Source organism: Nerophis lumbriciformis, linkage group LG26 (genome assembly GCF_033978685.3).
Source record: "Nerophis lumbriciformis linkage group LG26, RoL_Nlum_v2.1, whole genome shotgun sequence".
In the NCBI taxonomy this organism is placed as follows: Eukaryota; Metazoa; Chordata; class Actinopteri; order Syngnathiformes; family Syngnathidae; genus Nerophis; species Nerophis lumbriciformis.
Genome location: NC_084573.2, coordinates 40004248 through 40027726, shown reverse-complemented (window position 1 = coordinate 40027726; position 23479 = coordinate 40004248). Strand labels below are relative to the sequence as shown.

Sequence of the window (23479 nt, the reverse complement as noted above, 5' to 3'; positions counted from 1 at the left end):
CTAGGCCACTCCAGGACTTTCAAATGCTTCTTAGGGAGCCACTCCTTTGTTGCCCGGGCGGTGTGTTTGGGATCATAGTCATGCTGGAAGACCCAGCCACGTTTCATCTTCAAAGCTCTCACTGATGGAAGGAGGTTTTGGCTCAAAATCTCATGATACATGACCCCCATTCATTGTTTCCTTAACATGGATCAGTCGGCCTGTCCCCTTAGCAGAAAAACAGCCCCAAAGCATGATGTTTCCACCCCCATGCTTCACAGTAGGTATGGTGTTCTTGGGATGCAACTCAGTATTCTTCTTCCTCCAAACACGACGAGTTGAGTTTATACCAAAAAGTTCTATTTTGGTTTCATCTGACCACATGACATTCTCCCAATCATCCATGTGCTCTCTGGCAAACTTCAGAGGGGCCTGGACATGCACTGGCTTAAGCAGGGGGACACGTCTGGCACTGCAGGATTTGATTCCCTGTCGGCGTAGTGTGTTACTGATGGTAACCTTTGTTACTTTGGTCCCAGCTCTCTGCTGGTCATTCACCAGGTCCCCCCGGATTTTTGCTCACCGTTCTCATGATCATTTTGACCCCACGGGATGAGATCTTGCGTGGAGCCCCAGATCGAGGGAGATTATCAGTGGTCTTGTATGTCTTCCATTTTCTGATAATTGCTCCCACAGTTGATTTTTTCACACCAAGCTGCTTGCCTATTGTAGATTCACTCTTCACAGTCTGGTGCAGGTCTACAATTCTTTTCCTGGTGTCCTTTGACAGCTCTTTGGTCTTGGCCATAGTGGAGTTTGGAGTCTGACTGTTTGAGGCTGTGGACAGGTGTCTTTTATACAGATAACCAGTTCAAACAGGTGCCATTAATACAGGTAACGAGTGGAAGACAGAAGAGCTTCTTAAAGAAGAAGTTACAGGTCTGTGAGAGCCAGAGATCTTCCTTGTTCGAAGTGACCAAATACTTATTTTCCACCATAATTTACAAATAAATTCTTTAAAATTCCTACAATGTGAATTCCTGGATTTTTTTTCACATTCTGTCTCTCACAGTTGAAGTGTACCTATGATGACAATTACAGACCTCTGTCATCATTTTAAGTGGGAGAACTTGCACAATTGGTGGCTGACTAAATCCTTTTTTGCCCCACTGTACGTGATCTGATTGATCAGTAGCAACCTGCCCGAGGATAACATGTGGAACCTGTGGTCTCCCAGGTGAATGGAGTCTTTAGTAATAGTCCTAGCTTTGCTAAAGAAACAAGTCCATGTCAGAAAAGCAACACATTTAGCTGAACTGCACCAATTTTGTTGTCAAAAATTCAAGCAGAAGCTTGTGGATGGCTACCAAAAGCGCCTTATTGCAGGTAAACTTGCCAAGGGACATGTAAGCAAATATTAACATTGCTGTATGTATACTTTTCACCCTCACATTTTCAGTAGACCCATAATAAATTCATAAAAGAAGCAAACTTCATGAATGTTTTTTGTGAGCAACAAGTATGTGCTCCAATCACTACATCACAAAATATAAGAGTTGTAGAAATGATTGTAAAGTCAAGACAGCCATGACATGATGTTCTTTACAAGTGTATGTACACTTTTGACCACCACTGTAGACGATGCTAACTATATGAGTCTCAATGTGAGTCTCAAAAAGTAGCGTGGAAACACAAACGCAAACACACAGTCTTGTCTTCCCCCTCCCCTCAAATCTGACCTGCTCCCTGCTCCAGAAGCTCCACATGAACAGACGACAAGGTAAAATGGTTTTTACTTTTTTAAATATTATTGTAGCAATATGGTTATTAAAATTAGGGATTTCAGATCGTTTGTGAGGGCACTAAGGGGACTTTCGTGTGTATGCCCGCGTAGGCAGAGCCGCACATACTGGACAGTTTAGCTTGTTGTTGTGGTTTTGGATTGTCTAACCTCGGTAATTGTATGTAACCTTGTATCACTGTCTATTAATCAAAAACTTCAAACCCGTCAATTTTAGAGAGCTAATTGTCCCGAGACTTCAAACCGGTCTATATCAGACAGCTAATTGTCCCGAGACTTCTAACCGGTCTATATCAGAGCTAATTGTCCTGAGACTTCAAACCGGTCTATATCAGAGAGCTAATTGTCCGAGACTTCAAACTGGTCTATGTTAGAGAGCTAATTGTCGCAAGACTTCAAACCGGTCTATATTAGAGAGCTAATTGTCGCGAGACTTCAAACCGGTCTATGTTAGAGAGCTAATTGTCCCGAGACTTCAAACCGGTATATATTAGAGAGCTAATTGTCCCGAGACTTCAAACCGGTCTATATTAGAGAGCTAATTGTCCCGAAGCTTCAAACCGGTCTATATTAGAGAGCTAATTGTCCCGAGACTTCAAACCGGTCTATATTAGAGAGCTAATTGTCCCGAGACTTCAAACCGGTCTATATTAGAGAGCTAATTGTCCCGAGACTTCAAACCGGTCTATTTTACAGAGCTAATAGATAGATAGATAGTACTTTATTTGTATCACTGTCTATTAATCAAAAACCCGAGACTTCAAACCGGTCTATTTTACAGAGCTAATAGATAGATAGATAGTACTTTATTTGTATCACTGTCTATTAATCAAAAACTCCAAACCCGTCAATTTTAGAGAGCTAATTGTCCCGAGACTTCAAACTGGTCAAAATCAGAGAGCTAATTGTCCCGAGACTTCAAACCGGTCTATGTTAGAGAGCTAATTGTCACGAGACTTCAAACCGGTCTATTTTAGAGAGCTAATTGTCCCGAGACTTCAAACCGGTCTATGTTAGAGAGCTAATTGTCCCGAGACTTCAAACCGGTCTATGTTAGAGAGCTAATTGTCACGAGACTTCAAACCGGTCTATTTTAGAGAGCTAATTGTCCCGAGACTTCAAACCGGTCTATGTTAGAGAGCTAATTGTCCCGAGACTTCAAACCGGTCTATGTTAGAGAGCTAATTGTAGCGAGACTTCAAACCGGTCTATATTAGAGAGCTAATTGTCCCGAGACTTCAAACCGGTGTATACTAGAGAGCTAATTGTCCCGAGACTTCAAACCGGTCTATATTAGAGAGCTAATTGTCCCGAGACTTCAAACCGGTCTATATCAGAGAGCTAATTGTCCCGAGACTTCAAACCGGTCTATGTTAGAGAGCTAATTGTAGCGAGACTTCAAACCGGTCTATATTAGAGAGCTAATTGTCCCGAGACTTCAAACCGATCTATATTAGAGAGCTAATGGTCCCGAGACTTCAAACCGGTCTATATTAGAGAGCTAATTGTCCCGAGACTTCAAACCGGTCTATGTTAGAGAGCTAATTGTCGCGAGACTTCAAACCGGTCTATTTTAGAGAGCTAATTGTCCTGAGACTTCAAACTGGTCTATAATAGAGAGCTAATTGTCGCAAGACTTCAAACCAGTCTATGTTAGAGAGATAATTGTTGCAAGACTTCAAACCGGTCTATGTTAGAGAGCTAATTGTCGCGAGACTTCAAACCGGTCTATTTTAGAGAGCTAATTGTCCCGAGACTTCAAACCGGTCTATATTAGAGAGCTAATTGTCCCGAGACTTCAAACCGGCCTATGTTAGAGAGCTAATTGTCGCGAGACTTCAAACCGGTCTATGATAGAGAGCTAATTGTCGCGAGACTTCAAACCGGTCTATATTAGAGAGCTAATTGTCCCGAGACTTCAAACCGTTCTATGTTAGAGAGCTAATTGTCGCGAGACTTCAAACCGGTCTATGTTAGAGAGCTAGTTGTCCCGAGACTTCAAACCGGTCTATTTTAGAGAGCTAGTTGTCCCGAGACTTCAAACTGGTCTATATTAGAGAGCTGATTGTCGCAAGACTTCAAACCAGTCTATGTTAGAGAGCTAATTGTCGCAAGACTTCAAACCGATCTACGTTAAAGAGCTAATTGTTGCGAGACTTCAAACCGGTCTATGTTAGAGAGCTAATTGTCCCGAGACTTCAAACCGGTCTATGTTAGAGAGCTAATTGTCCCGAGACTTCAAACCGGTCTATGTTAGAGAGCTAATTGTCCCGAGACTTCTAACCGGTCTAAATTAGAGAGCTAATTGTCCCGAGACTTCAAACCGGTCTAAATTAGAGAGCTAATTGTCCCGAGACTTCAAACCGGTGTATATTAGAGAGCTAATTGTCCCGAGACTTCAAACCGGTCTATATCAGAGAGCTAATTGTCCCGAGACTTCAAACCGGTCTATATCAGAGAGCTAATTGTCCCGAGACTTCAAACCGGTCTATGTTAGAGAGCTAATTGTCGCGAGACTTCAAACCGGTCTATGTTAGAGAGCTAATTGTCCCGAGACTTCAAACCGGTCTATGTTAGAGAGCTAATTGTAGCGAGACTTCAAACCGGTCTATGTTAGAGAGCTAATTGTAGCGAGACTTCAAACCGGTCTATATTAGAGAGCTAATTGTCCCGAGACTTCAAACCGCTCTATATCAGAGAGCTAATTGTCGCGAGACTTCAAACCGGTCTATATCAGAGAGCTAATTGTCCCGAGACTTCAAACCGGTCTATATTAGAGAGCTAATTGTCCCGAGACTTCAAACCGGTCTATATTAGAGAGCTGATTGTCGCAAGACTTCAAACCAGTCTATGTTAGAGAGCTAATTGTCGCAAGACTTCAAACCGATCTACGTTAGAGAGCTAATTGTTGCGAGACTTCAAACCGGTCTATGTTAGAGAGCTAATTGTCCCGAGACTTCAAACTGGTCTATTTTACAGAGCTAATAGATGGATAGATAGTACTTTATTGATTCCTTCAGGAGAGTTCCCTCAGGAAAATTAAAAAATAATTGTCGCAAGACTTCAAACCGATCTATTTTACAGAGCTAATAGATAGATAGTACTTTATTGATTCCTTCAGGGGAGTTCCCTCAGGAAAATAAAAAAATAATTGCCGCGAGACTTCAAACCGATCTATTTTAAAGAGCTAATGGCGTCTTGGCCATTGCTTCCGGATCGGTGGTGTATATCTCCGCTACTGTTGTGAACCTTTTTGAACTGTTGATTGCGATTCACAGCAGTGGTTTTTGTTAATAAATAGGACATGATGAGCGGTTATCATCACACTTCAACATGCTGCTTCTTGGTCAGGTCCACATTGCAAATGACAATCTGTTCTTAAATGTCAAAGGTTGATGGGTTCTACATGTAAAGCGACTTTGGGTACTTAGAAAAGCGCTATATAAATCCCAGTTATTATTATTATTATTATTATTATTATTATTATTATTAAATGCCTTTCATGGCAAAAAAAAAAAAGTTAAATACGGTAGATAAAAAAATACAAGTAAGTGAAGATGTGGGTGTGTGCTAAATGTTTATATACTACATTACTCAGAAGGCTTAGCTCTGTGGAAGTGGGTCTGAGCTACTAGTTAACATCAATTGTGCCGTTTGAGCAATGGATAATTGATCTATTGTTACACCTTTCTGTCCTGGCTTAATTATTACAAAAAACAACGTTTTGATTAGACAGTTTAAGCGCTGCTCCGATACAAATTCAATTGGCGAAAATGTGCGGGGCATCAGACACGGCCCACATAATTGGTAGGCATTGGCCTGAATTGGCATAATTGCAACATTGTAAATTCCTCGGGGGTCTGATCAATGCCTGGTTTAAGATTGCATATTATCATGTACATATGAAGGAATGTTTCTGCAGCATATTCTTCTTGTTCATCTCTACGCACGCTGAGACCAGTTCTTCTTTTGGAAAGATTGTCACTCAAAAAAAACCAAAAACACATGCAGGGTTAATGTACCCAAAGTTCTGGAAATATCCGCTATTGTCCCAAACGACGTCATGCCCATTGATCATTTTACCATACAGGTGTACAACATTTGAGGTATAATACATTTAGTATCAATTGTGCATATTTTGTGGAGTAACCATTTTGAGGTGAAAGATGTACATTTCAAATGTTTGTTTTGTTAGTCCATTACTGACAGACTTGCCAACCCTCCCGGATTTTCCGGGAGACTCCCGAAATTCAGCGCCTCTCCCGAAAACCTCCCGGGACAAATTTTCTCCCGAAAATATCCCGAAATTCAGGCGGAGCTGGAGGCCACGCCCCCTCCAGCTCCATGCGGACCTGAGTGACGTGTTGACAGCCTGTTCACACGTCCGCTTTCCCACAATATAAACAGCTAATGATCGAGGGCGAGTTCTTGGTTTCTTATGTGGGTTTATTGTTAGGCAGTTTCATTAACGTCCTCCCAGCGCGGTAACAACACACAACAACAGCAGTCAAGTTTTCGTCTACCATAAAGCAGTTCGTCTGCCGTAAACAGCAATGTTGTGACACTTTTAAAACAGGACAATACTGCCATCTACTGTACATGCATATGTGACCCACCCATAATATGTCACATTTTTGTGTTGATTTATTTATTTTATTTTGTGGTTTGAATTCGTTTTTTGGAGCTGTCATTACACATTTATCAGTATTCACATTGGTCAGTAGGGGGCAGTAGGGCGTTTCTTCCCAATTGAATGCTATCACCTGCAGACCGGAAGTGTCTTGTCATTCTGATGAGCGCGACCAGTCTGTGAACAATTGAAACGTCCTGTGTGCTTTTTCCTCCTGTATAACAGGTTAGTTTTGGTGAATCAACTCACTGAATAATATCCATGTGATCTTTATAAGTTTAAGTACACTTTCTGATGGTGGAGCCTAACTCTAAAGTGTTTGTGAGTTGTAGTTTGTATTTGGCAATGAATCCAGCGCACAGCTGCAGTAATCAATACAAAAAGGCGACGTGAGTGCGCGATGTTTATATAGGAACTTCTGATCCTAATTCAGACTCCCAAATTAGAGCTCCCGTTTTCTTATTGATTTTATAATGTATATTTGTATAATGTGTGTGTTCTGAAGTAGTGACAGAGAATAGAACAAGGATGGACAAATCAACCCTTAACTCAACAATGAGTAGATGAGTGTTATGTGTGTGTATAGGTGTAAATAAATGAACACTGAAATTCAAGTATTTATTTTATTTATTTTTATATATATATATATATATATATATATATATATATATATATATATATATATATATATATATATATATATATATATATAGCTAGAATTCACTGAAAGTCAAGTATTTCTTTAATATATATATCTTAACCACGCCCCCAACCACGCCTCCCACCCCCCACCTCCCGAAATCAGAGGTCTCAAGGTTGGCAAGTATGATTACTGAGGTCATGTGAAGATGCTGCTTGAAGACCATAATCATTGTCATTGCACAGATGGCTTACAACGCCATGTTATTGTATTCTTTGAGCCAAATAAACTTCTGGACCTACCCCGTACCAGGTGAATGCAAGGTCATACCCATTTTTGACAAGACTTGAGTGAAATGCAGATTAGTTAAAGATCAGTTAGCGTACACCTTACTTCATACTATGAAAACCAATAGTGAAAGCAAATTTCTTGTCTTTATAATGTTGTTGAGTAAATATGTAGATGACAGAACTATGTCTTCAACAAGCATGTGTGTAAAACTGTTGCTTAATATAAAAAAAAAACTGAGCAGAGGCCCTTTTTGTACCTGTTCACTCTCTTTACAATCTTGCAGTGCCACACATTCACAACGGTCATCCTCCAAGTTGTAACCAGTGGTTATCTGCAAATAATCAGACGTTAAATACATTCAGTTTATTTTATGCTTTCTCTCCTCTTTCAGGAATGAAAATAATGCATACATTGTCAAATATGATATATATTACATTTCACATTCAACAATATTCCCCTATATGCCTGCATGTTACCTTCTAAGGAAGCACTCAAAACTGACTCTTTCCCCCAGACATTAGGCAATGTCCACACAAAAATATCAATATTTTCAAAAACACACATTTTACTGACTCAGATTTGTATTTGTACCAGCAGAGTTCAAATAAATCTCTGTCCACATATAAACAGACAACCTGTAATAGCTGTCATGCACATTTGACCAATCAGAAGTCTGATAAGACAACCACAGCCAACTTGGACGTACACTACAACACTTTTGTTTGCCAATAGCCCCTTTTCCATCAAAATCCAGGAATGTTAAATTCATGGAAATAAACGTTCCCCATGGCCCTGTGTGGTTGGTGTTTCCACCACAACTTTAGTGTAATTTATTCTATTCACACTGATTATGTATGGCTGGCTTACTCAACTGGCGACCGGTGGGGCACCTCTGGCATGCCGAAGCTTTTCATTTGGCTCGCCAAACATCACCCAAATAGGCTTAATGAAGCCATTCTGTCAGACTAAGGTGACTCATTCACGCTTAAAGAGGACATGAATTCCATCGATCACTTTATTGAGCAAAACTCTTTATTGTCGGCCATAAAAACATCACCAAAACATTGGTAAAACTTTTTTATCCAGCATAACTGGTCATTTTCTGCCGTACAAACCAAAACCAACTTTGTCATATCAACAGCACCCGCTCGCTCTTTCTCACGTGCGCCAACACATGCACATACAGGTAAAAGCCAGTAAATTAGAATATTTTGAAAAACTTGATTTATTTCAGTAATTGCATTCAAAAGGTGTAACTTGTACATTATATTTATTCATTGCACACAGACTGATGCATTCAAATGTTTATTTCATTTAATTTTGATGATTTGAAGTGGCAACAAATGAAAATCCAAAATTCCGTGTGTCACAAAATTAGAATATTACTTAAGGCTAATACAAAAAAGGGATTTTTAGAAATGTTGGCCAACTGAAAAGTATGAAAATGAAAAATATGAGCATGTACAATACTCAATACTTGGTTGGAGCTCCTTTTGCCTCAATTACTGCGTTAATGCGGCGTGGCATGGAGTCGATGAGTTTCTGGCACTGCTCAGGTGTTATGAGAGCCCAGGTTGCTCTGATAGTGGCCTTCAACTCTTCTGCGTTTTTGGGTCTGGCATTCTGCATCTTCCTTTTCACAATACCCCACAGATTTTCTATGGGGCTAAGGTCAGGGGAGTTGGCGGGCCAATTTAGAACAGAAATACCATGGTCCGTAAACCAGGCACGGGTAGATTTTGCGCTGTGTGCAGGCGCCAAGTCCTGTTGGAACTTGAAATCTCCATCTCCATAGAGCAGGTCAGCAGCAGGAAGCATGAAGTGCTCTAAAACTTGCTGGTAGACGGCTGCATTGACCCTGGATCTCAGGAAACAGAGTGGACCGACACCAGCAGATGACATGGCACCCCAAACCATCACCCAACCATGCAAACTTTGCATTTCCTTTGGAAATCGAGGTCCCAGAGTCTGGAGGAAGACAGGAGAGGCACAGGATCCATGCTGCCTGAAGTCTAGTGTAAAGTTTCCACCATCAGTGATGGTTTGGCATCAGGAGCTCCAACCAAGTCCAACCAAAAGGAGCTCCAACCAAGTCCAACCAAGTATTGAGTATTGTACATGCTCATATTTTTCATTTTCATACTTTTCAGTTGGCCAACATTTCTAAAAATCCCTTTTTTGTATTAGCCTTAAGTAATATTCTAATTTTGTGACACACGGAATTTTGGATTTTCATTTGTTGCCACTTCAAATCATCAAAATTAAATGAAATAAACATTTGAATGCATCAGTCTGTGTGCAATGAATAAATATAATGTACAAGTTACACCTTTTGAATGCAATTACTGAAATAAATCAAGTTTTTCAAAATATTCTAATTTACTGGCTTTTACCTGTAAGGCACTTAGCCAGTGATGTGTTTACAGTCACACAAAAAGTCAGACAACTCCAACACCACACTGTGTAATTGCAGGTCGTTACACTATGATTTACTAATTAAATGTGTGCTTATTCTACTGTCATTTGTTAATAAATATTAATCATGAAATTATGTTAGCATATCAATTAAATACTAACAAAAATATATATTTTACAAACAGAAAGATACAGGAATGTACACATGATCCCATGCTTACATCTCATTGTGCAACATGTGAATGTTTTAATGGGAACTAAATTCGATATCTGAAAGGGGTACAAATTATTTCCAAAGCAGGACCTCCACCCAGACATACAATACTAGTACACAGCTCATGAAAAACAATATTTTGTGTTATTGTCATTGTAAGTGGACCAAAACACTTATTAGAGAATAATCTCATGGAAATGACTGCTGTCATTTGATTATAACAATAAGAAATGTAACTTATTTAGTCAGCTTTGGGACAGGTGTGCTGCTGGTGTGGCCACAGTGTGCACGTCTGATGTCGCTCACATGTGCTCAGGGAGTTTTTGCGTTTGCTCACACACATGCACAATTAGAGAGAACATTGCGATCGACTCAAAAAAAAAAAAAAAAAGACAAATATGAAAACAAGACAGTGACATTTCTAACGTGACTCACCTTCGACAGCGTCTTCTGCCCGTCATCTTTGTTGTAGCGGTGTAGCGTGCAAGGACGGGAGTGGAAGAAGTGTCAAAAGATGGAGCTAACTGTTTTAATGACATTCACACTTTACTTCAATCAATAATGGAGCAGTATCTCCTCATCCTGAAACAACAACACAGGAAATGTGTCCCGTGAAAAATTGTCCGACCGGAACCCTCTAATAACTAAAGTTCCGAGAGGGCATTATGTAAACCCACTACAGTTTTTAGTGCTTTCATGGTGAGTTTACTGACAGATATAAGTAAGAACTTGACACTACTTTATATTAGAAATGGCAACAGTGCAGGATGGATGTCACATAAGAAGATAAAGAAAAAGAAGAAGCTTATCGACTACGGTGTCGGCACCAGAGGTGGGTAGTAACGCGCTACATTTACTCCGTTACATCTACTTGAGTAACTTTTGTGATGAATTGTACTTCTAAGAGTAGTTTTAATGCAACATACTTTTACTTTTACTTAAGTATATTTATAGAGAAGGAACGCTACTTTTACTCCGCTACTTTTATCTACATTCAGCTCGCTACTCGCTACTAATTTTTATCGATCTGTTAATGCACGCTTTGTTTGTTTTGGTCTGTCAGACAGACCTTCATAGTGCCTGCCTTACTGGTGACGTTTCACTTCGTTCCACCAATCAGATGCAGTCACTGGGGACGTTGGACCAATCAAACAGAGCCAGGTGGTCACATGACCTGACTTAAACAAGTTGAAAAACTTATTGGGTTGTTACCATTTAGTGGTCAATTGTACGGAATGTGTACTGTACTGTGCAATCTAATAATAAAAGTTCCAATCAATCAATCAATCAAAAGTGTGAAAGAAAAAAGATACTTTTTTATTTCAACCGTACATCCCGTCAAAAGCCTAAAGACTGATCGCACATGAGGACGTTCCTGTCTTCACAATAAAAGTGCCGCTCCATCGCGCCTGCGCTTTCAAAACAAGAGTCTCCGAAAGCCAGCGCAAACAAGCTAGCAAGCTACGGAGTTTGACGCCAATATATTTTTTGTAAAGTGTATAAAAACGAATATGGAAGCTGGACAAATAAGATGCCAAAAACCCACCACTTTCATGTGGTATTAGACAGAAAGGAGGAACTTTTCTTCTCCTCCATTTGAAAACGTGGACGTTATCATCACTACTGTCTGATTACAATCAACGCAAGTCATCAGAATCAGGTAATACACCAACTTATATTCTTGTCTTCATGAAAGAAAGGAATCTATATGTGTTAAACATGCTTGTATTATCATTAAAACACCTTTAACATGTAAACAAAAACAGCAAAATAAATACATATAAATGATATACTGTATATATCAATGTATATGTATGTATATATATATATATATATATATATATATATATATATATATATATATACATATATATATATATATATATATATATATATATATATATATATATATATATATATATATATATATATATATATGTATATGATATGTGTGTGTATGTTACTCATCAGTTACTCAGTACTTGAGTAGTTTTTTCACAACATACTTTTTACTTTTACTCAAGTAAATATTTGGGTGACTACTCCTTACTTTTACTTGAGTAATAAATCTCTAAAGTAACAGTACTCTTACTTGAGTACAATTTCTGGCTACTCTACCCACCTCTGGTCGGCACAGACTACAATGGCAAACGCGTGCACATTTTCAGGACTTATGCAGATCCCAAATACACATCAGCAGGCACCAGAAGGTAAGAAAAGTTGCTTTTGCATAATATTGTGAAACACAGCGCCAGGTAATATGTCTGCTAATAGGTGCCATTTTGCGGCCCTTTAAATACTCGTATGTTCAATGCGCCGACAATTTATCAAGCGGTGTGGCTTCATAGCTTACCAAAGTTGTACTAAAAACATTTTGACAGATTTTTTGAGCGCCGTGTGTAATGTTCTATATTTTCAATGGAACATTTAAAGTTTTGGTGTTGTTTACTGCCATCATAGTGCAGTCTACACATATCTCTTATGTGTGACTGCCATCTACTGGTCACACTTATTACACAATGTACCAAATAAAATTGCTTCGAGGTCAGTAAGCACAAGCAGAATCATACCGTACATTAGGTGCAGCGGGCTATAAGGCGCACTGTCGAGTTTTGAGAAAATGAAAGGCTTTTAAGTGCGCCTTATAGTGCGAAAAATACGGTAATCAGATGCCTTGTCTCTTTACAAAGGAGAGTGTAAGTGTGTACGCGTGTATGCGCGTATGTGTGTACTGTATGTCACTGAGTATGTGAGGAAGGTGGGGACTTCCCCCCAATGCAGAGCAAACCCCGCCCCAGACAGCAGGCACCAGAGAACCCCTCTCTGACCCGGGCAGTGGATATAGGACACCCAGCACCTGCTCTGCCATAGAAACATGCATACAAACAAAAACAAACATACCGTATTCTTCAGACTAAAAGGTGCACTTCAAATCTTTTTTTCCCTCAAAATTCGACAGTGCGCCTTATAACCTGGTGCGCCTAATTTACGGAATGATTCTGGTTTTGCTTACCGACCTCGAAGTAATTTTATTTGGTACATGGTGTGATGATAAGTGTGACCAGTAGATGGCAGTCACACATAAGAGATACGTGTAGACTGCAATATGATGGCAATATGACTCAAGTAAACAACACCAACATTTTATATGTTCCGTTGAAAATATAGAACATTGCACACGGCACTCAAAAATCTATGAAAATGTTTTAGTATGACTTTGGTAAGCTATGAAGCCACACCACTTGATGGATTGTACTGTGCTTCAACATAGGAGTATTATTATGGTGTGTGTATAAGGTAAGACATATTATCTGCTGTTTTGTTTCACAATATTATGCAAAAGCAACTTTTCTTACCTTCTGGTACCTGCTGATCTGTATTTGGGATCTGCATAAATCCTGAAAAAGCTGCGCGCGGCCGCCTTTGTAGTCCGTGGCGACACCGTAGTTGATAAGCTTATTTTTCTCTATCTTCTTGTTATGTGACATTCATCCTCCACTGTTGCCATTTCTAATATAAAGTAGTGTAAAGTTCTTACTTATATCCGTCAGTAAACTCACCATGAAAGCACTAAAACATACCGGTGTAGTGAGTTTACATTATTCACCCAAAGAACTTTACTTATTAGAGGGTTCTGGTCGGACGGTTTATCACGCAACACATTTCGGGTGTTGTTGCACTAGCGAGCCATGGATGAGGAGATGCTGCTCCGTTATTGATTGAAGTAAAGTCCGAATGGCATTAAAACAGTTAGTTCCATCTTTTGACATTTCTTCCACTCCTGTCCTTGCACGCTACACCGCTACAACAAAGATGACGCTGTCCAAGTGGAGGCACGTAAATAAGACGCATCCTGAAGAGACTGTCAGAAAGTGACTTGAAGATGATGTGTAAAACATCATCTATGTAACATTTTGAGTAAATAACCATTACATGTTATGTAGACCACAAGGAAGTCTTTTACATTTAGAAAATAATCATAATAATAATATGACTCCTTTAATGCGCCTTATAATCCGGTGCGCCTTATATATGAAAAAAGATCAAAAATAGACCATTCATCGCCACTGTGCCTTATAATTCGTTGCGCCTTATGGTCCGGAAAATACGGTACTATGAATACGATAATTTTAATAGTTATGTAGGGAAAATGCCTATTTCATTCCTCTTTAAATTTCTAAATAATGTCAATCAAAACTATTTGGCTAAACAATGTTACCATGTGATTATCCAGGTCTTGGTATGTACAAGTGAGTTTGAAAGGCCCCTACCAGTCCATGTATGTGGTTGCACATGTCCCAAAGAGGAATGAGGGCCTGTGTGATCTGGCTGCCATCCTTAGTGGGGATCTGGTTCTGACGGGTCATGACAGAAGACACAGCCCACCTGTAAACAAATCCCTGTTATTGTTTATATACTGCAAACAATGCTTAGCAGATGTATTACACCACCTGGCATAACTAGAAAACACATTTTACAAATATTTGATCAACGGAAAAAAGAAAAGGAATGAATTTAAAATGATATTACTTTTTCATACCCACTAGGAATGCAATGATACTCCGTACAGGACAATACACTTTATGGACCGCAGTTCAGGGTGGTGAAAAGCCCTCCCCTTGACATAATGTCTCCGCCCTCACATTGTTACAAATGGAGCAAAGACAAAAAAAGACAAAAAAATGACCAGTTTTTTTCAAATAAAAGACAATATTTTGAAGAAGATATGACCATCTCCCGAATTGCAGCCGACAAGCTAAGCTATCCACAGTATAATGCTGCGACACTCACACATGCGGTAATGCCTACAGAGAGCCCAGACACATTTAAAACTTTACAAACATGTGACGTGTAGACCCGCTTGCTGCTGCAGAGATGTCCTGCACAGAAACCCCTCTGAACAAGGCATTTTTCAAACAACATACTCTCATACCTGCCAACTTTTGAAATCAGAAAAACCTAGTAGCCAGGGTCCTGGTGGGGGGTTCCTTCGCCCCCCGACGCAAAATGATTATTAGCATTCAGACAGGTTAAAATGTTGCTAAAACCATCACTTTTCTATCAGTCACAGTGACTTTTCAAAACAAAAATATTACAGCAAAAATCATATGGGTTGATTGACATGTTTATTCTGTAAGCTAACTTCAATAGTTTGAAATTATTTTGACAGTTAATGCCAGTTATCCTGTCAACCTTTCACAAGACTTCAATTTGTTCATTGAAAGTATAAACAGTATAAACACTTTTTACAGTAAACAAATGGTAAAACAGTACTAAACAATTCCATTAAAAAAAAAATTTACTTTCTGTCCAAGCTTGTATAATCTACTGCCTTGTTCAATTGTAAAAAATATTCTGTGCCTAAAATTCACATTTCTATCACAATCATCATACTGTAAACATGGTAAGCTAACTTCATTAAAATTAATAGTCCTGTCAATAGCATGGAATTACAATTCAAATGTAGTTTTTTTGTAAGCCTTTCAAAAGAATTCAAAATATGAAAAATTCATGAAAATTAATTGAAGCCATCAGACACTTGAAAAGTGGCACATCACATCTCTAATGTAATCATTTGAACTTTTTAACAGAAATAGCACTGCAAAAATATTAAGGACATACTTCTGTATTTTGGTAGTTATGCTGTCAACATTTAACAAGATTTCTTCAACTTGGACTTGAAAGCATAAATAGTATAAACACTTTTAACAGTATAACAGTACTAAACAATTCCAATAGATAACATTGGTGTCATTACATTTTTGTGGCTAAAATCCAAATTTATTCTATCAGATTGATCATACTGCAAAAATGATGTGGTAACTTTATGATAAGGGCGACGAAAAACGTTGAAAGTTTTCCACTTGTATCGCTAGCAACGGCATTAGACTTGTGTTTTTTTGTCCCAACGTGGTCTTTTACATCGCTAATTCCTCCGTGTCCGATCGAAAAATCTTTCGCGTAGTTTTCACCCTTTTTGGAACGGATAATTATTCCCGGATAGGCTTTTGAATATTCTTCACGGAATGACTGCAGTTTTCTTTTCGGTTTAAGACTCGTTTGCGATTTTTCTCCGGCTGATTCCATGATCGTTCGCTCGTTTGGAAACAATGGCAACTGGTGCCTCGTGCTTGGCAGCGGTGCTATAAACAGCCTCGCGCATGGCATTCGGAATGGCTCGATAGGAAGTTACGGGAAGCAGTGTCGATTGTCATTGTTGTTACGCGATTTCGTAAATAAAACTTAAAAAAAATATTTTTTTTTAATTAATGAAAAACCGTATTTTTTATCACTGCAACCGTAACCCGGAATAGGTTGATGAAAACCGTACTAATTACGGGAAAACCGGAGTAGTTGGCAGGTATGTACTCTTCAAAGAAACACTTTGACTAAACACTCACGGACTATCACAACCAGTTCAACATCAGGGTGAATAACATCACGGTGGCTCAGAGTAGAGGTTGAGATCATCACAGGCTGCATGATCTCTGTGACCATTTTTGCCTTGATGATGGACTAGATTTCGAAGTCCGTTGAAACTAAGTGCGTAGTTTGTCCTGACATACCTGAAGAAGCTCTGGCTTTAGCGGTGCCACTTCAATCGTAAGCTAAATATAACACATTCGCATGATACTCATGTATTATTTCACAATTTGATTGACAAACTTGTGTATTTTATATCCTCACAAAAACGTCTGGGAGATGTTTAATAATTATTATTATTAGCCTTTAAGGTAAAATCCCATTGAGATCAAAGATCTCTTTTCCAAGGGAGACCTGGCCAAGAGGGCAGCAGCAAGGTTACATTAAAAACAGTAAACAACACATAAAACATCACATTTACAACATTAAAACTTGCTCACATGACACATGTGCATACAGACAAGGTAGACTGCAGTCCTTTCACAGAAGCTTTAAACTCATTCAACGTAACTAGGGTTTGAAGTTGAATATTCGATTGTAGGTTATTCCATGCCTTCGCTGCTGAAAACCTAAATGCTTTCTTGCCCAGTTCAGTTCTTACTTTGGGGACGACAAATTGCAGAACATTCATTGAACGAAGATTGTGACTTCCTTGTTTCCTTGTTAAAAGACAAGACAGATAAGATGGAGTGATACCCACAATGGTTTTGTAGATGAAAACATACCAATGATTGAGGCGTCCAGCACATAAAGATGTCCAGTTAACCATTGAGTATAACACACAATGGTGAGTCAGTTGGTGATGCACCGTGGTACACACTATCCAGCTTGTGGAGACAACCAGCAGTAGCATTCATGTACAACACATCTCCATAGTCAATAACAGGTCAAAAGGTTGTTTCCACCAATTTCTGTTTCACAGTAAAAGAAAAGCAAGACTTGTTTCTATAATAAAATCCCAGTAAAAGTTTCAGGTTTTTTTTTACAACATACTGAATGTGCTCCTTAAAACTCAAGTGGTCATCAATTAAAAATCCTAAATATTTAAAAGCAGATACTAACATCATTTGTTGCCCATTTCTTGTTAAAATGTTCTCACACAGTGCTGATCTTACAGTTTTCGATGTGGTAAAGAGCATACACTTTGTTTTCTCTGCATTTAAAAGCAGTTGAAGATAGCAAAGTTGTTCTTGTACTCTGTCAAATGCATGTTGTAGATATTTAAAAGCCTCAGCAAGAGTGGGTGCTGTGCAGTATATGACAGTATCATCAGCATAGAAATGGAAAGTTGAGTTCGGAATATTCTGTCCAAGATTATTTATGTAAATAGTGAATAATAAGGGGCCCAACACAGAACCTTGAGGGACACACTTTTTCCACTTGCAGTATGTCCGAGGAGGAACCTTCAATCTGAACTGCCTGAGTTCTACTTGTGAGGTAATTTGTAAACCATGCAACTGCTTGCTGAGAAAAACCAATAGCTGAAAGACGTTTGATTAAAATGACATGATCAACAGTATCAAATGCCTTTGAAAAGTCAATAAAGAGGGACAGACAGCACTGCTTCTTGTTTAATTCAGTGGGAGGTCAGTAAAGGAAGTTGGCAGCTATAATGTCTTTAAACCTGTTCACACACATGACAAATTTATGAACAATATTTGAGCAAAATGAGCCTATTGTGTACATAGGAAAAGTTTTAGATCTTTATTTTATGCTCATGAAAGATGGGATAAAATACAAAAGTGTTGTGTTTATATATTTGTTGAGTGTATAATTTAAAATGAAGGTTGAATAATTTCAAATGCAACTGTACACAGTTTATACTTCTGACCGCCACATTTGGAGCTGAATTAATTACAAAGCATCACTGAATTGACTGGCAACAAAAAAAACTATTTGACATGCTACTTTTTTTCCAACAAAGATCCAAACTAACCTGTAGTCATCAAATGTGAAGCTGTCCTTCAAAGGCAGACCACTGGCAGCAGGATGAGTCTGTAAATAATGGCAACAAGTCCTTCACACGCCTGTCTGATTGGTACATCTGAGCTTTTGTGTTTGTTATTGACATCAATGAACGGTGTAGAATAATGAGTTATGTGGTCTAGTTTTACACTTTAAAAAGTTCATTCAACAGCTTGCAGTATTATGAAGAAAATGCAGTGTCTTGGTAAAAAGCATTTCCCCGCTGTCATGCTGGATGTAACAGGAAAAAAGAACATACTACCGGTACCGTATTTTTCGGACTAAAGGCGCACTTAAAATCCTTCCATTTTCTTAATAATCGACAGTGCGCCTTATAAACCATGTGCCTAATGTACAGAATAATTCTGGCTGTGCTTACCTACCTCAATGCTATTTTATTTTGTACATGGTGTAATGATAATTGTGAAAATGGCAGTCACACATAAGAGATACATGTAGACTGCAAGATGAGGCCAGTAAACACCACCAACAAAAGCAACTTTTCTTACCTTCTGGTACCTGCTGATCTGTATTTGGGATCTGCATAAGTCCTGAAAATTTGCCCGAGTCCGCCTTTGTAGTTTTGATTGATTGAATTGATTGAAACTTTTATTAATAGATTGCACAGTACAGTACATATTCCGTACAATTGACCACTAAATGGTAACACCCCAATAAGTTTTTCAACTTGTTTAAGTCGGGGTCCACGTAAATCAATTCATGGTAGTCCGTGTCGACACCGCAGTTGATATTTTCTCTATCTTCTTGTTATGTGACATTCATCCTCCACAGTTGCCATTTCTAATATAAAGTAGTGTAAAGTTCTTACTTATATCTGTCAGTAAACTCACCATGAAAGCACTAAAACATACCGGTGTAGTGACTTTACATTATTCACCCAAGGAACTTTACTTATTAAGAGAGTTCCGGTGGGACACATTTCGGGCGTTGTTTTTGCACTAGTGAGCCACGGATGAGGAGATGCTGCTCCGTTATTGATTGAAGTAAAGTGTGAATGTCATTAAAACAGTTAGCTCCATCTTTTGACACTTCTTCCACTCCCGTCCTTGCACGCTACACCGCTACAACAAAGATGACGCTGTCCAAGTGGAGGCACGTAAATAAGAGCGCCCACAAAACGGTGCATCCTGAAGAGACTGTCAGAAAGTGAGTTGAAGATGATGTGTAAAACATCATCTATGCAACATTTTGAGCAAAGAACCACCATTAACTGTTATGTAGACCACAAGGAAGTCTTTTACATTTAGAAAATAATCATAATTAAAGCTGCAAGCAGCATTGGTCGGGCCCGCGTATTTGGCAGGTGCTAGTCCTAAGTGTCCCAATACTTTAGTCAAGTTGTAGTCCGAATTGTCCCAATACTTTTGTCTAGTGTACCTACCTTGTCTGCATTGTGTGGGCACGCTGGTGCTTCCTGCTTTTAAGCAGCCATCTTAAAAAAACAGCAGCGCAGCAGCATCAGCGCAGCGGGTCTTTGAAGGGTCATAAAATCAAAACCGGAGCAGGTATTAAAACGCTGTTCTGGTATTTTATACACAAGGGTTTAATCTCTCTCCTGTGTTAGTTTGAAGGCGAAACGACAAACTCGCTCAGAGGAGATAGTTTTTGAAGGAAGGTGACCGGTTTTTACAAAAAATTTGTTTTGAAGGGGGAATAGCAAAATTCCTGTTGATTTTTGCTGGGGGTTGTCAATTTATGAAATGTAGGTCTAAGTGAGACCTACATAGAGGTTTTTGTTTCATGTCTCTCCGACCTTCCCAGGGAGAGTTACAGGCAGTTTTGTCAGTTTGTTCATCCGAGGAGCAGTTTTTTGTGCGTTTCATTAAAAAATTGCGCTAGAGCACAATTTTGAGATTTGGGGTTAGGTTTTTTATTAGATCGCAATTTTTGTCAGTCCTGATGTGTGTGTTCAGTTCGGTGAGTTTTGAAGCATGTTAAGGGGGTCAAATTACAGCTCAAAGAGGGAAAAGTGACTGTTTTTAGTACTTTTTTGTCTTGAAGGGGGAATTGCCAACTTTCTGTTGATTTTTGCCCGAGAATATACCATTATGAAATCTAGGTCTAAATCACACCTACATAAAAGTTTTTGTTTCATGTCTCTCCAACCTTCCTAGTGGGAGTTACAGGCAGTCTAGTTTTTTTTTTTCGTAGGGGGCGCTAAAGCGCAATTTTGAGTTTTGAGGTTTGGTTTTTTGATAAAAAGTTTTGCCGTATATTACTGATGTGTGTGTAAAATTACAGCGCAAAGTTGCGGAAGAATAATAATAATAAAACCTTACAAATTCAATAGGTCCTTATGTCCCATTGCATAAGGACTCCCTTTGGGAGTCCTTATACAATGGGCCATGCGGGCCCTAATAATATGACTCCTTTAATGCACCTTATAATCCGGTGCGCCTTTTGTATGAAAATAGACCTGAATAGACCCGCTCATCGGCAGTCCGCCTTATGATCCGGTGCGCCCTATGGTCCGGAAAATACGGTAATTCATTCAAATGTGTTCAATGCATTTTTCTTACCTGAAAAAGTCTGTAGAAGTAGGCGTACTGACGGGCTGTGTTTCTAAACTGACTCAGGACATCCTGAATAGCCTGCGTGCCAAGGAGCAGGCGCACCTCGTCTTGCTGGTAATACAGTGGGGTACTGTAATCCTGAGGAAGACTTCGGATGTATGGCAGCCAAAACGACGCAGAGTCGGCCCGCTCGCAAAGCAGGTGGAGGGCCAGGGAAACATTGCCCATGGCCTTGAGAATTCGATCCTGGCGGAGCAATGGTCCTGAAAAGCAGAAGTTTCATTATTCATCATTTTCTCAGTGCTGCTTTGACAGTGGCTTCATTTTAAAGACAATAATGAGCATATTGATTAATTGGATGGTGGAAAATTCACATTCTAATACACCTTCTTTGAGTTTGGCTCAGCAGTATTAACATTGATAAAAATAGTAATATTTACCTCTATTATTACCATTACTATCAATCCCAATGTAACAATTATCAATCAGCCTTTTTTTAATCCAACAGGCCCATTTAAAACTGGTTATTTCAAATGGAGCCGCGCCTCTTTGTCTCTAGCATTGTGCCGCCCACGGTGCCATTTAATTGGTTAGGCAAAGCACGCACAGGTAAGAAGCAGAGCCAATCAGAAGCTTTTGCAGAGAAAAGTGGAGAGAAACTGTACGGATGTGTCGAAACACAAATAACTCTTGTGAAATTGTACAAAAGCAGTGAAGTTGTGACGTTGTGTACCGTATTTTCCGCACCATAAGCCGCCCTGGGTTATAAGCCGCGCCTTCAATGAACGGCATATTTCAAAACTTTGTCCACCTATAAGCCGCCCCGTGTTATAAGCCGCATCTAACTGCGCTAAAGGAATGTCAAAAAAACAGTCAGATAGGTCAGTCAAACTTTAATAATATATTAAAAACCAGCGTGATGTGGGCGCGCATGGAGTCGTATATCAACATGGACGGAGCTGCGTGAAAAAAGCCACCCGGCCTCTTCGCGTAAACTTCCCTTAACCACTCGCTCATCTTTTCTTCATCCATCCATCCCTTCGAGTTAGCTTTTATGATGACGCCGGCTGGAAAGGTCTCTTTTGGCAAGGTCTTCCTTTTGAATATCACCATGGGTGGAAGTTTCTGGCCATTAGCATGGCAAGCTAGAACCACAGTGAAGGATGACTTCTCATTCCCTGTGGTGCGAATATTCACCGTACGTGCTCCCATTGTATCCACAGTGCGGTTCACAGGAATATCAAAAGTCAGTGGAACCTCGTCCATGTTGATAATGTTCTCTGGCCGGATCTTTTTTTCAGCTATCTTGTTTTTACAATATGCACGGAAAGTAGCCAGCTTTTCTTGAAAGTCTTTAGGCAGTTGCTGTGAAATAGTAGTCCGTGTGCGGATGGAGAGATTGCGTCTTTTCATGAACCGGAAACCTGTCGCTTAGTAGGAGCCATTTTGTGGTCTTTACAGATGTAAACACACAAAGGAAATGAAACTTAATATCCGCACGCTTCTTCTTCTTCTACGCGGGCGGGTGGTTGCTTACAGTAGAAGAAGAAGCGCTTCCTGTTCTATGGGGGCGGGTGCTTACCTTGGCGGTTGCTTGCGTAGAAGAAGCACTTCCTCTTCTACGGGGAAAAAAGATGGCGGCTGTTTACCGTAGTTGCGAGACCGAAACTTTATGAAAATGAATCTTAATATTAATCCATATATAAAGCGCACCGGGTTATAAGCCGCACTGTCAGCTTTTGAGTAAATTTGTGGTTTTTAGGTGCGGCTAATAGTGCGGAAAATACGGTAAATGGTAAATAAAAAGAGAATACATCCTCGTCACGTCTGTTGTGTCCTTGAGCAAGACACTTTACCCACCTGCTCCCAGTGCCACCCACAATGCTTTAAATGTAACTTAGATATTGGCTTTCACTATGTAAAAGCGCTTTGAGTCACTAGAGAAAAGCGCTATATAAACATAATTCACTCACTTCACCCTTGCTCCTGATGGGTCTAGGTTAGGGCCTTGCATGACAGCCATCAGTGTGTGAATGGGTGAATGTGGAAATAGTGTCAAAGCGCTTAGAGTACCTTGAAGGTAGTAAAGCTCTATTCAAGTATAACCCATTCACCATAACTAGTTCCCCATCGCAAAATCTAGGTGTGTTGATTCGATTTAAAAAAAATAGAACAACCACAATCAGAGTAAGGTGCTTCCATGTGTTGTAGAAACTTTATTTGAAGCCAAATTATTTGAGAAATCTGACCAATTTGGTGCATGGAAAGGTTTGGCAGAGAGGCACTCTAATACAGCTTTATTTATGGTCCCAAAATCTAAACAATGATGCCACATTAAAAACATGAAACAGGCTGTACATTCTTCTTCTCTGCAAACATTATTTTGGCGACATTGTGATGACCAGCCAGTAAGCCACACCCCTCAGCCTCTTCAACTTCCAGACAGACAGGCAATAATGAGGGGCGGCACGAGACCCAGAAGACTCGTGCTAGCTTTGTGTGGAAATTTGGGGATTTTTACTCAAGTAAATCAAAATAAAATTGTAATTATAGAAAAAATACATTTATGACACAATTTAATGGACTA

The 23479-nt window shown here is 39.4% G+C and overlaps 1 protein-coding gene across 1 annotated transcript in view; it reads right to left on the bottom strand.

The window, feature by feature from the left end:
* The window catches only part of setd3 (SET domain containing 3, actin histidine methyltransferase), a 54203-nt gene that overhangs the window by 11970 nt on the left and 18754 nt on the right, over nt 1–23479 (bottom strand). The window contains exons 6-9 of the mRNA XM_061986701.1: nt 20899–21155; nt 18330–18388; nt 14242–14356; nt 7598–7672 (exon numbers count right to left, since the gene is read on the bottom strand). Of these exons, the coding sequence (XP_061842685.1) occupies nt 7598–7672; nt 14242–14356; nt 18330–18388; nt 20899–21155 (506 nt within the window). The remainder of the gene's footprint in view (nt 1–7597; nt 7673–14241; nt 14357–18329; nt 18389–20898; nt 21156–23479) is intronic.